At 50.5% G+C, this 12,183-nt stretch overlaps 1 protein-coding gene across 1 annotated transcript; it reads right to left on the bottom strand.

Moving 5' to 3' along the window:
* Window positions 1-4,397: 4,397 nt before the first annotated feature.
* On the bottom strand, window positions 4,398-11,682 carry LOC101700163 (serpin B9). Its single transcript, XM_004847778.4, has 7 exons — window positions 11,592-11,682; window positions 10,683-10,859; window positions 9,531-9,668; window positions 9,029-9,146; window positions 7,104-7,246; window positions 6,009-6,164; window positions 4,398-5,381 (listed from the first exon to the last, which is right to left on the bottom strand). The coding sequence occupies exons 2-7, from the start codon at window positions 10,848-10,850 to the stop codon at window positions 4,959-4,961; spliced, it is 1,146 nt and encodes a 381-aa protein (XP_004847835.1). The 5' UTR covers window positions 10,851-10,859; window positions 11,592-11,682; the 3' UTR covers window positions 4,398-4,958.
* Between the last annotated feature and the right edge of the window lie 501 nt (window positions 11,683-12,183).

Below are 12,183 nucleotides of genomic sequence, written 5' to 3'. Positions count from 1 at the left end.
GCAAGGGAGAAGGAGGAATATGTTTAGAACAGCGAAGTTGATTTCTCTTAAAGTTTTAAACCTGTAAAAAACCAAAACCAGTCTTCGAAGAGGGTGTCATGTGACCGCCCTTTTTAAGTTTGAAGTGAGACAGGAGCTAGTTTTTGGATTTTGGCAGTCATGTCTTTTTTTTTTTCCTCGAAAATCATTAGATTTTACTACTGTCAAATACAAAAATAAGTTAATCTGCTCCCCAAAGTGCACTGTGAAACCAGCTCTGATACTGAGTTATGCAGAAGTCACTCAGCTGCTGGGAATGGATCTCGGGATGAGTGGTGATGCTGGCCTGCACCTGTCCGAGCAGCCCGGGCCTTGGGTTCCACAGGCCGGGACACTGCCCAGCCTGTCACTGGAACAGCCTTGCGAGTGTGGGCCAGAAGGAGCAGAAATCTGAACAATCCAGTATTTTCTGGGGACAGACTGAGCAAAATTAGGCTCTATGCTGAGAAACAGCCCAGCCGCCTCTCTCCAGGCAAGCGGTCTCCAGAGGTAACAGGCTCCAGAGCCAGCCCGTTGCAAAGCTGCTGTTTCCTTTGGGTCCCTTCCTGGACCAGGCCAGACCAGCCAAGCAGGCGGAGCGGCACTGACTCGTCCCACCCAGTGCTTGGCAGGTCCTCACCCTGACAAACCCCAAGCATGGCCAGTCCCGGTGCAAGCACAGACTGCAGGTCTGCATGCTGAGGGGCAGGAGAGCAGTGGGGGTGACCACAGTGGCCTCCCGAGGACAGCGGTGGCTCTGGAGCAGGGATGTGCCCGGAGCAGCTTGGAGTCAGGTGACCAGATCTTCAAGGACGGCCTGGGATTTCTCGCTGGCTGTCGGGCCAGGCCTTTCACTGATCACAGGCGATGAAACCTCACAGGGAAATGAGGCGTACTGAGCCTGGCGTCAGATGAGGCCAGGGCCCCTTGGTGCATGCCCCCAGTGGTGCTGTCGCTCCTGCCTGCCGCTCCCGCCTGCCGCTCAGCCGGTCCCATGGCGTCGCTGTCCTGTGCTCAACAGGGGACATCAGGAAATGACACGTTTTGGTGGTAATTTGTGAGATAGATTCAGCAAAAATACATTGAAGATAAAAACCAGAAACTGGTAAAGAAAAGCCTAATTTAAAAAAATATGCAAAGCCTCCCCAAAATGTTGCTAAGAACCTAGTGTGTTCCTTAGACCTGGGAGGGCTGCTCCGTGCGGCCAACGCTTCCAGGGCGGGCGTCAGTCCAAATCCAGGGAAGAGCGGCCGGCGGGCAGGAGCCACCAGCAGCGGCCACGCGGGGCCAGCCTCGGCCGGAAGAGAAGCGTTTCGAGGAAAATGCACCTGAGTACAGAAAACATAGCGCTGTTTCCAAAAGAGGAAAGGAAGGTCCGTTGGAGTCCAGGGTGACCGCAGGCACCACCGGCCCTCAGGGGGCTGACTACTGGATCACGGGAGAGAAGACACTGGCCGCAGACACTGGCCGGCTTGGCGCCCCGGCCGCGAGGTGGCGCTGCCCGAGGCTGCTCTGCCCTGGTCCCCAGCACAGGCCCGGCGGTGGGCGTCGGTGCGGCGCAGCTGCTGCGACGGCTCAGGGGTGGGCGCTCCCTCCTGGGCCCCGGGACATCTGTGGGGGTGGCCGGCGCTGCCCGCCCTCCGTGACCGCCGCCAGCACCGCCTGTTTCTCCTCTGCCCCTTGGACTCGGCCGGCCCTGGAAAGGGCTCCTGTGTGCCCCAGCGCGCCCGCCGCAGCAGCCTGCCCGCCCCCGGGTGCGAGCGACGCCCCGCCCTGGGCTCCTTACGCGGCCAACTCGGGCAGAGGCGGCAAAAGCACGTGGAAGCTTTGCACACGCATCGCAGCGCCGCCACGGACACTCCACTTCCCTGGTAACCTCGGATTAGTCTTTGCCATGCAAAAAATGTATTTTAAAGAACATTTGCAAACACCTGACTTTTTATTGCTCTGTGTTTGCCTTTGGATCAGGGCCTCTTCGATTCTCCTCTGCAAGTAGGCACAGTGCTGCTCACCGGTAACTAATCCAGCGCTCTGGTAGTGAGGCACGTTTGGATCTCCTTCAGCAACCTAGCAGGGCCCGGAATTTAGCTCAGTGGCGCCGCGCCTGGCAGTCATGTCTTTAGTGGAAATATATATTTTTGATAAATTATTTTTGCAAATTGTTTTTGAAATATGTAAGGTTTTTAGATTTGTTATTTTTTAACATAAAAAATTTTATTATATAAAATCTTTTTTATTAAAATATATATATTTTTTACAATTATAGCCTTTTAAATATTTTTTGTCTTATTTAGTATAAATATTTTATAAGAAACTTGGCTGTAGCTGCTTGGATTTTAAAGTGTGGGGTTTTTTTTTAGATTGTTATAGTTTAAATTTGACTGGATGTTAACATATGTTTAAGTAATCTTGAGTTAGTGTTTTTATCTTAAATTAACAAAGAATAAAAAAAAAGAACAAGTTAAGCCTATGATTATAATTTAAGAATTTGTAATGTATCAGAAATGTTTTAAGCACAGCAACTAAACAAAAATGTGAACACAAATTTGAAATTAAAAGTATATTTATCAACTAGTTAAAGTATGTAATTTCATTTTTTTGTAAACCCTTTTTAGGCTCGGTTTAAAGCCAAGCCGTACTAGGGTTTTTGTTAAAATGTTTTTTGAATGCGTGGTGTAAATGTAATGGGAGCATCTTTTTAAACATTCCTTTCTGACTGAAGTAAGAAGAGAATTGTAACAGAAAGGAAAAGAGACATATGTGGTCGTTGTATCTCGATGACGATTTTTAGCTTTAGCCATGTGTAGACTGGTTAGCTTTTGGAGTAGCCAGGGCAAGGCCATCATTGTTTTAGGCTTTTCCTGTGTGGACTACTCAACTTTGGGGGTAACATGAGCAACAAAGCAAAGCTGGATATGCTAGACTTTCTGCAATTAAAAGCATTGTGGATCAGAGACATTGTTAAGAAAGTGAAAAGGCAGGTTAAAGGGTGAGAGGAAATATTGGCAACTGATGTATCTGATGGGGTAGATTACCAGAAAACGTAAGGAACTCTTTTAACACAACAAAAAAAGACAATCCAATTTAAAGATGGGCAAAGGTCTGAACAGACATTTTGCCAAATGAAGAATGCTAAAGCCAAAGAGTATGTGCAGAGATGCTCAAAGTCAGTATCCATGGAGATCTGCAAAGCAGAAAACACTGTGTGCTGCCCCTTCCTACCCATTAGGATGGTCATAATTGTAAAAACAAAAGAAAAATGCCAAACACTGGTAAGGACCTACAGGGAGGTTGGAGTCTCATACATTGCTGGTGGGAATGTCACATGGTTCAGCCACTGTGGAAAACAGTTCGGCATGCCTCACAAAGCTAAATATAATCACTCTATGGCCCAATAATTCCATTCCTTCATACTGGAGTACATACACAAACAATGGAGAACATGTAACTGAGCAAATGCGTGTACATGCAGATGAAGAGCAGCAGTTTTACAAACAATGAGACAAGTCCAAGAGACCAGGTGCCCACTGATGGATGAGTGAATAAAGAAAGTGTGGTATATTTCTGTAATGGAATACTATGTAGCCATCAAAGGATGAAAGTATAGATACATGCTACAGTGATGAATGCACCTAGAAAACATTACCCTAAACAAAAGAGGCCAGGCACAAAAGGTCACATATTATATGCTTCAATTTATATGAAATGTTCAGAGTAGGTAAATCCATAGAGAGAAAGCAAACTTCTGATTTCTAGGGCTGCAAGGAGGACATAATAGGGATTCACTTCTCAGTGGGTAGTTTTCTTCTGGGGCAATGAAAACTTCTGGAGCTACATAAGGTGGTGGTTACACAACATGCTGAATGCACTGCTTAACAGGGCTAACTTTGTTCTGTGGATGTCTAAACAATAACATTCTAAACCATTAAACAAGTTAGAGCTTGTATATGGGAACAATAACTTATTTCTGTAGTACAAGTGACACAGATATGTGAGGTAGAATCTTAACCTTTGGGACTTCAAGGTCAAGGTGGGGGACACCTGAGAACACGGAAGATTTATAAATCAACCTACTAACATGAACAGCTGTGAGGAGAGTTCAAAGATGCACATCTGGTTCTGGAGAAAGCAAAAATTTCTTGAAAAAGATGACATTTAAAATAAATTTTAGGGGCTGAAAGGAATTTATCTCCTTGAGTTGGAGAAGGAGAAATAAAATCATATGAATACATTTTCACCTCTACAAGATGAAGATGTTCAATGGTGCAATCAGGTTGCCACCAAAGGTATGCAAGTTGGCACAGATGCTAAAGAGCAGCTGTCGAAGAAGCTTGATTCTGTCCCTGGGCCTCATTCAGTGCTTTGCCCTGACTTGGTGAATGGGAAATGTCAAAGAAAAATAAAATTAAAATGCACACTTCTGGGCCAGGGATTTAGCTCAGTGGTTTCGCTGCCTGCTGCACAAGCGCAAGGACCCGAGTTCGATCCCTGGTACCAAAAAAAAAAAAAATGCACATTTCTTTAAAACTCCAAGCACCAGGAAGACTGCACTAGGAACAATACCATCCAGCAGCAAGTATTACTATTTAGGAAGTCAGTTAAGGCGGTGTGATCAGATCTGGGGTGCGAGGAAGCGCACAGTAACCACAATAAGTAGTGTGAGACATGAGTGTGAGAGATGTTTGAGGCCACCCAGGAAAACTGCTGGCTGCGCTCTGGGATCGGGACTGCGCCCTACGCTCAACACGGCAGTCTGTTGTCCCCTATCTTGGTTGGGGCACAGATGAGCGGGCAGTGTGAGAGCACAGAGCACAGCACACTGTGAGCCTGTGCCGACAGCAGGATCTCGGGTCTGCCCTTAGGCTGCACTGGGATTTTTCCTGGGAGCCATCTGCATGGAGTTTGGGGATTTGGGGACACAGAGGGAGCTGCTGGCACGCTCAGTAAGTGCACCCCTCAGGGGAGGAGAACCTGCCACAGAAGAGCAGGCTGTTGGTTTTGTTGTGCTTGATGAAGAACAGGAAGGGGCGGTCAGCGCGGAACACAGGCCCAGACATCTCATGAAAACTGTCTACAACATCACAAGCTGCCGCTGCCGCGGCCTCTGTGCCTTCCTCGTTGACCTCCACCACACTCCTGTGCACGAACCTGGACAGACACAGGTCCCTGTCAGCCACCATCCCAGTCAGGTCTGCACTGCCCTGCTCAAAGGCATGCACCATGCCCAAGCGCTGCAGCACAGAGCCCATGTCATAGTCCTCCTGCAGTTTAAACCTCGGCAGGAAAACTTCAACCTCCGTACTCTTCATCTGCTCTGCACTGGTCCACGATTGGAATTTCTCAAAAGTGAGGCTTTTTTCCACCTGAAAGGCCAGAATTAGACTTTCAGATTCAGACCCCAGTGCACACCCCAGCTGTCCCTCCTGGGGCCGCACCCCTCCTCTGCCAGGGCGCCCAGGTCCTGCCCTCTGCACGGGATCTGCACTGCCCACTGCGCAGGCCACAGTGTAGGCTTCTCTCACTCTCCGTTAATATTTTCCTGTTATAAACGCACAGCTAATTAGCAGTGATCCCCATCATAATGGATCACACTGTACAGCCTGGATCCTATGTGCCAGGCAATGTGCGACGTTGTTACCTGGATTGCCCCTCTTAATAATAATGCAGTAATAACCCCAGCAGGTCGACATCATCATGTTTCCTGTTCTAGAGTGAGAAGACCCAGGCTGATGGGTTATGGCCCGGGGCAAGGCCCCGCCGTCCTGCGTGGTCCCGTGGCAGGACTGGGAGAAGCCGGTCCTGGGCAACAGTCTGATCCCAAAGCCAAACGCTCCCCAAGCTGGATCTGCCCGAACCACCCACTGGAGAGGGCGATGCCAAGGGCAGCCGTGTGCCCGGTTTCTGTCCTGGCGGGAAGGATGTGAAGATGTCGCAGGATGCTTGGACAGGACAGCAGACACACGCACACGCACACAGACCCGCTGTCTCACCGTGCTGAGGTCCACGCCTTCGACGGGAAGCACGATGACCATGCTCAGCTCGCGGCCAGTGTAGGGCAGCTCCAGCACCTGGGTCCCCAATTCCCTCACATAGGCCAGGGGGAGCCTGGCTTCCTGGTACATCATCTGCACCGGCCTCTGCTCCTTCTGCCGGGGTGAGCACATGAGCACAGCTGTCACACAGTCTCCAGGCAGCAAGGAGATCCCCAATGCTCTGGGAGTGTCTCAGCACCAGTGAGGGAAACAGTGTCTGTGCCAGGTGACACCGGGAAAGACGGCACCACAGGTCCCACATCACTGGAAGCCATGGCGCATAAGCAGATCCAAGAGCAGCCTGGGAAAGATGTCTTCGCTGGCAGAATAAACTGGTGCTCTGAATTGTCCACGTGCTATTGTTTGGCTCTGAAATCCCCCCAACATCCCATGCCGAAAATAAATGAATCGTTATGCAAAGGCATGCGATTTTCAAATGAGGGGTATTTGAACATGTATGGACTTCCTAAGTGTTTTATTCCTAATAAGTTTTCTGTGTTTTAAGGGATTAGAGGATTTGGCAAATGATTTTAACTCCGCATTAATTGAAGTTAAAATCTCAGGACCGAGGTATTGACCATTTTGTTTTAATATTAGAAATTTGCAAATATTGAGGGAATAATTTGTATGTTAACTCTCAATAATTCAACTAACTACTTGTTTTAATTTTAAAACCCCTTGATTAAAGAAATGTGTTTTCCGGTTTTTCTTTCTAGCCCAGCCATCACCCTGTGCATACATCACAATACCTTAGCACATTTTTTTTTTTTTTGCCTCTACCATGCAACTTGTACTCAAGGAAAAGCTTCAGTTTCCAGACTCAGTTTGTCGCAGTTGAAGTGGAAGAAATTGTGATACAGGAAGAGCAGTAGTTTATACAAATAATGAGAAGCAGACCATATTCTTTACTCTTGTAATTTTTTTCTACTGAGTTTAAAAATCAACTTAGAGATATATTGTTTCAAAGAATTTTTAACCACTTATGCCCTTACAACATTAAATTTTTCTATTCAATTTCTTTTTCAAATGAGTTTGTTTAAAGCTTCTCTGTACCTGGTTTATTTTAAAAGGCATTGTCCTTGTGGACGACTCCTCAAACTGTTGGTCCCACCTTCCTTTGAAGTAGACAGCATTCACCAGAATCAGTCTGATCCCCTTACCAAGTGAGCCCTCTGCCAACAACTCCTGAATTTTGCCTTTTGAGAAAGCAGAGACATTCAATGTCTTCTTATAAACCTGTGATGAACCAACTATAGAACAGCAACCTGGAAAATTTAAACATCTTTTCACAATTGCTGAGTTGGGACTGTTATGGACTAAAAAGACAAAAAAGCAACTCCTCAGAGTGGAGTCACTCAAGGAAAGCAGGTTATGAGAAAGAAAGCACAGGGTGGAGGCGAGAAGCAGGAAATGAGAGATGGGCGGGGACTGCGATCCCGCAGGGGTTAAATGGGCGAGGTCTCGGGCACCCCGCCCACACCCTGCTCTAACCCTGGGCGGGCAGCGATGAGTCCATGGGACACAGGCAGCCAGAACAGGGGCTCAGAGTGGGAAGGGGGTGATGGGCACAGGAGGGGTTTCTGGAAGCCCAGGGAAGGGAGGATCCTACTGCACCCTCTAGGCAGAGCACCAGGTAGCCCTGGAGAAGGTCACGGGGGTGACCTAGATGCGCTGCGCTTCCCCTGGACACCCAGTGGAATCTTGTCATGAACTAAGAGCATCCTGGCTAATTTGCACCTGGAGAGGATAAAAAGGGTAAGGATTCCAGGAAGAAATGGGGGAATCTACAGCTGAGTCTTAAAGGGAAAACACTTCTCATTTGCCACTGGCTCACTTGTTAGCAGAAATAGGAAATCTCCTCGTGTGGCCCTGCTGTCTGAATGGTTCACACGTTCCCCCATCACTGATCTTGGGGACCAAGGGTGGCCTGTGTCACTCTGTCCACCGGAAATGAGTAAAGATCAGGCCCACGCAGAGGGTGCTTTCAGTGTGGAATGATCAGCACTGAGGATGGGCCTGCAGGAGACCAATGAAGCCTAGGCTGTGGAGTCTCGTCATGGGAGCTTAGGTGGGCAACATGGAAGAGAAGGTAGCAGAAGTCCCCTTAGCAGGGATAGAGGGGGGTGGAGGCCCCACATGCTCTCGAAAGAGGAGGTCCAAGTGCGTGGGTGCTATGGCTCAGTGCTAGAAAATCCCTCCAAACCCTCACATGTTCATAAGTGGGGCTTTGGGAAGTTGGCTGGACCACGGGGACACTATTGGTGACTTGTTAGGAGGTAGAGCCTGGTTGGCAGTGAATCGCTAGGAGTGGGATCTATGCATCATGATATAGTCGTTGCTATCTTAAGCTCCTCTCTTTTCTCTATGCTTCCTGGACACCATGAGGGGAGCACTGTCCTCCAGTGCAGGCCCTCCCACCAGGCCCCTGCTGTACTGGACTCAGCCAACCATGAACTGAACCTTCTGAAACTGTGAGCAAAATGAACCTCTCCCCCTTCAAGGTATGGGCATTTGGCCTGTTGTCCCAGTGAGGAGAAAGTGATGGAGGGAGGGTCTATCTGTTCACCCATCTCCTCCTCACAGAGAGGAGGGGTCCCCTGACGTGTAGACATTTCAAGCCAGTGACAGTGTGTTCTGATGTAAATGTTAAACTGAAATCTGGCCTATGAGTATGTTTTGCCAGCCACAGCAGCCCCACTTCTGCTAGAGACAAAATGAAGTCTCTGGTACTGAATCTTGAACATCTGATCAGAAGAGCTGTGAGCCCACTAAGGTTCAAATGCAACATGAGGTCCAGGCTGTCAACATCACTCTGACCATGGGAAATGCCAGTGACTGAGGGCGGAGGATGAGGGAGAATGGAGCAGAACAGGTGGAGTGGGAGGAGGAGAAGGGAGCACAGAGGAAGAAGCATGGAGGATGGTAGGAGGAGGAGAGGCTGGAAGGGGGAAGGACCGGAAGTAGCTGCCCATGCTGACCTTCAGTCCTTTTGGATGCCCAAGTGTTGATGTGCTTCCTGGACTTCTCTGGATCTTCCGCAATGGGCAGCTGGTCCACCTCGGCACGGTAGAACTTCAGACAGGACTCCGTACATGACTGTGGGGATAGACGGGCCGGGTGAGGATACAGAGCTGCAGAGAATGTCAGCGGGCTGCTGAGCATTCTGAGCAGCACATTGTTCTCTGGAAACTTAAAAAGAGCATGGGAATCTCTTAGAAGACATCACAGAGTCTATGAGATGTCAAGGGCCATTTTGTAAGTAGGTATGTGCCGAGTCTGGAATAACTGGGGATGAAGGCAAGAGCTCTAGGAAGAGTCACATAAAAGCATGCAGGGTATTTTATAGAGCTATAGTCTAAACACAAGAAAATAAAACATGGTTAATTGTCAGTTCCTCAAGGTCTCCAGCGTCCTCTTCCTGGGCCCTATGTCACCAGCTATGTTACATTAAACCATTTTCATTTTTCTGACTCAACTCACTGGGAGGAATTTCCAGTTCTTATCTGCAAAGAGCCTGTTGGCGATGCTGAGGGAGAACGGAGCACCAGGCCTGTTCACTTGGGTGAGAAGGGACTGGAAGCCACCATGAATGTCCCCCTTGGGGTTTAAAGCCAGCACCTGTGAAGGAAATCAAGGCCACACTGTCAATATTGTCTTCCGAGCTCACAAAGAGTTTAAAAAAAATTTTTTTTTCTCAAATATTCCATAAAATGATCCTTTCCAAGGATTTTGTTTTTCGTTATTGTTGCTGTCATTGCTATTGGGGAGGGTTGTTTTTCTGAGCCCAGATCTAGCTATGTATCCCAGTGAAGCCTCCTGCACAGGGCTCAAACCCTAGAGGATCACAAAGCATCACCAGAAAGCATGTTGTCTCCATGCATGACGCTCCAGTGCCTCCCACCGTGAGTGGAAAGATTAGAAAGAGCAGTCCCCGCTGAAGGGGCCCTGAAGATGCCAATGCACTGAGGCCAAAATGACCCCGTGAAGCACACCTGCCCGAAGCTCTGTGCACAGGCACCGGTAACAACGCCCAGGCCTCGGGGCTCTTTCCGCAGGCTCTTGTCCCCTCCCCACCCTGCGAGCTCTGGGCACAGTGACTGTTCTGAATCATTTCAGATGCACCCTGCACGTGGCCTACTGCGCTCACTAGAGCTTCTAGGGTCCCCAGCGGGATCCAGGCTTCTGTCTGACCCTGCCGTGCCCTGCTCTGTTTGTCCCTGTGCTGAGCTGGCAAGGCAGGTTGGTACCTGTATCTGGAAATGGCTTTCTACACCAGTGAACAATGAGTGTTGCAAAGTCTTGCGCTCCAAATAGAGACAGATCTCCCGGACTTATTTTTCCGCTAAGTCTAGCATCTTTTCTTTCCCCTCCCTCCCCTCCACTGCCTTCCTCCTCCTGCCCTTTCCCCCCACTGGGGTGCTGGGGATCAAACACTAGGCAGGCTCTTACCCCTGGGCCACACTCTAGACCCAGCTTCATTTTCTAAATTAAGTGCTAGGCCAAATGTTGAATCTTCTCTGAGTTATTATTTGGGGGAGTTTTCCCTGCCCTGCCACTACCACAAAAACACCCAGCAGAGCAAAAAACAACCCCTCCCCCCTCACTGAAGGAGCCTGGAGCCGGCCAGCTCACCTGGGCAATCTGGGCCCCTGTGTCGCCCTTGGCTCCCAGCAGGACCATGGCCATGACTGAGGAGACACTCACAGGAGAGAAGAAGACGTTGTCTGCGGGGTCATCCGGGCACAGGAGCTTTAGAAGCCGGAAGGCAAAGGCGCCATTGGCTGCGGACAGGGAGCTCATGGTGCGGGTCTAGAGGAGGGAAGAAAGGGCTGCTTTGTGCAACACAGCCTGAGCACCACGGCTGGCTCCCGGCCTCGGCCATGTGGAAGCTGTGCCTTTGGTTTGCATTTCAAAGCCATAGAACTGCTCTACCTCGGGCAGCTCTGCCTCCTCTCCCCGCCTCTGTGCCACCTCTGCAGTCCTGGTCCGCTTCACAGTCCCCTCTGAGCTCTGCCACGCCCTGTCCCCCAGGAAGGGCCCTGCCCTGGCTGTGGCTGATTCCCAGCTCACCCAGCATCACAGTGCAGCCCAGGACGCCCCCCCCCCCGGCCCCCGGCCCCGTTCCTGGCCACATCCCTTGTCGCAGCTGTGCCCCATCCTCTCTTAGGACTCAGGGCTCAGCCTGGAAGCTCTGGGGACAAGGACCCTGCCCCACAGGGGATGCAGGCTCAGGAGACAGAAGGGTTCCACCCTGGGTGAAGGAGAGGGGGGCTTCGGTGGTGAGGGGTCAGGGGATGTGGACAGAAGACTGGGGTTTGAGAGCACAGAAAGGACTGGTGGGCCAGGCGGGGCTGCTGCAGAGGGAAGATGCTCGGGTGGGTGGGGACCAGCCCCAGGGAGGCCACCTGCACTCCACTGCCCCCTCTGCGGGCACTGCAGGGCGATGGTGCCCGGCCTCTCAGGTTCCCTCCCAGCCCTGCTCCTCCCCAGGGCTCTGAGCCCCCTCGGACCTGCCCCAGCCGCCCAGGCCTCAGCTCCCACCTCACTGCCCCACGGAGCCTGGAACCTGGAAGCCACCCAGGTCGCCGGAACGCTGGCAGCTGCTTGTGGCTGGCCCAGGAAGCTGGGGCCTTTGTGGCTGGTGCTGCAGCAGGGCGGGGCTGCCCTGCCCTCCTGTCCCTGCCTCCGGGCTGCCCAAGGGGCTGTCACAGGCGTCACTGACCATATAAGGGCGACCTGAAACCAGTGCTCCACGGAGAATGATTTGGGAAAGTGGAAGCCGATCTCAGGACCCTGACGCTGTGCAGAAACTGGGACTGTGGGTGTGTCTGCTATTCTAGCCCCGTGGGAGGCTGAGGAAGGGAAGGACAATGGTGACTGGGATCCCAGCCTGGCCAACTGAGAGAGAACTTGTCTCAAAATGAAAAAGAAAAAAGAATTAGAAGGGGAACAGAGATTGTAGCGCAGTGGGAAGGTCCTGGGTTCACTCCACAGTATATATCCTGCCAAAAAAATTAAAAAACAAACAGCAGAGGAGAGAACACAACTAGGAACCAGGCTTTCCTAATTCCAGGAAACAAAAGGAGCTGGAGGAGCTCGGACTTCATCTGGGAGGAAGGTCTGTTTTACCCCA

Source organism: Heterocephalus glaber, unplaced genomic scaffold, assembly GCF_053883595.1.
Source record: "Heterocephalus glaber isolate CG9 unplaced genomic scaffold, H.glaber_assembly_v1.0 deba00001472, whole genome shotgun sequence".
NCBI lineage: Eukaryota > Metazoa > Chordata > Mammalia > Rodentia > Bathyergidae > Heterocephalus > Heterocephalus glaber.
This window is presented reverse-complemented; position numbering and strand designations above follow the sequence as displayed.

Bases quoted from the DNA above. Each gene is read 5' to 3' on its own strand.
- LOC101700163 (XM_004847778.4), bottom strand. From the start codon at position 10,850: ATGAGCTCCCTGTCCGCAGCCAATGGCGCCTTTGCCTTCCGGCTTCTA. The intron at 6,165-7,103 runs GTACAGAGAAGC...TCACCCCGGCAG, and splicing joins TGCCTTTTAAAATAAACCAG to AAGGAGCAGAGGCCGGTGCA. The intron at 5,382-6,008 runs GTGAGACAGCGG...CTGGCCTTTCAG, and splicing joins AAGGCGTGGACCTCAGCACG to GTGGAAAAAAGCCTCACTTT.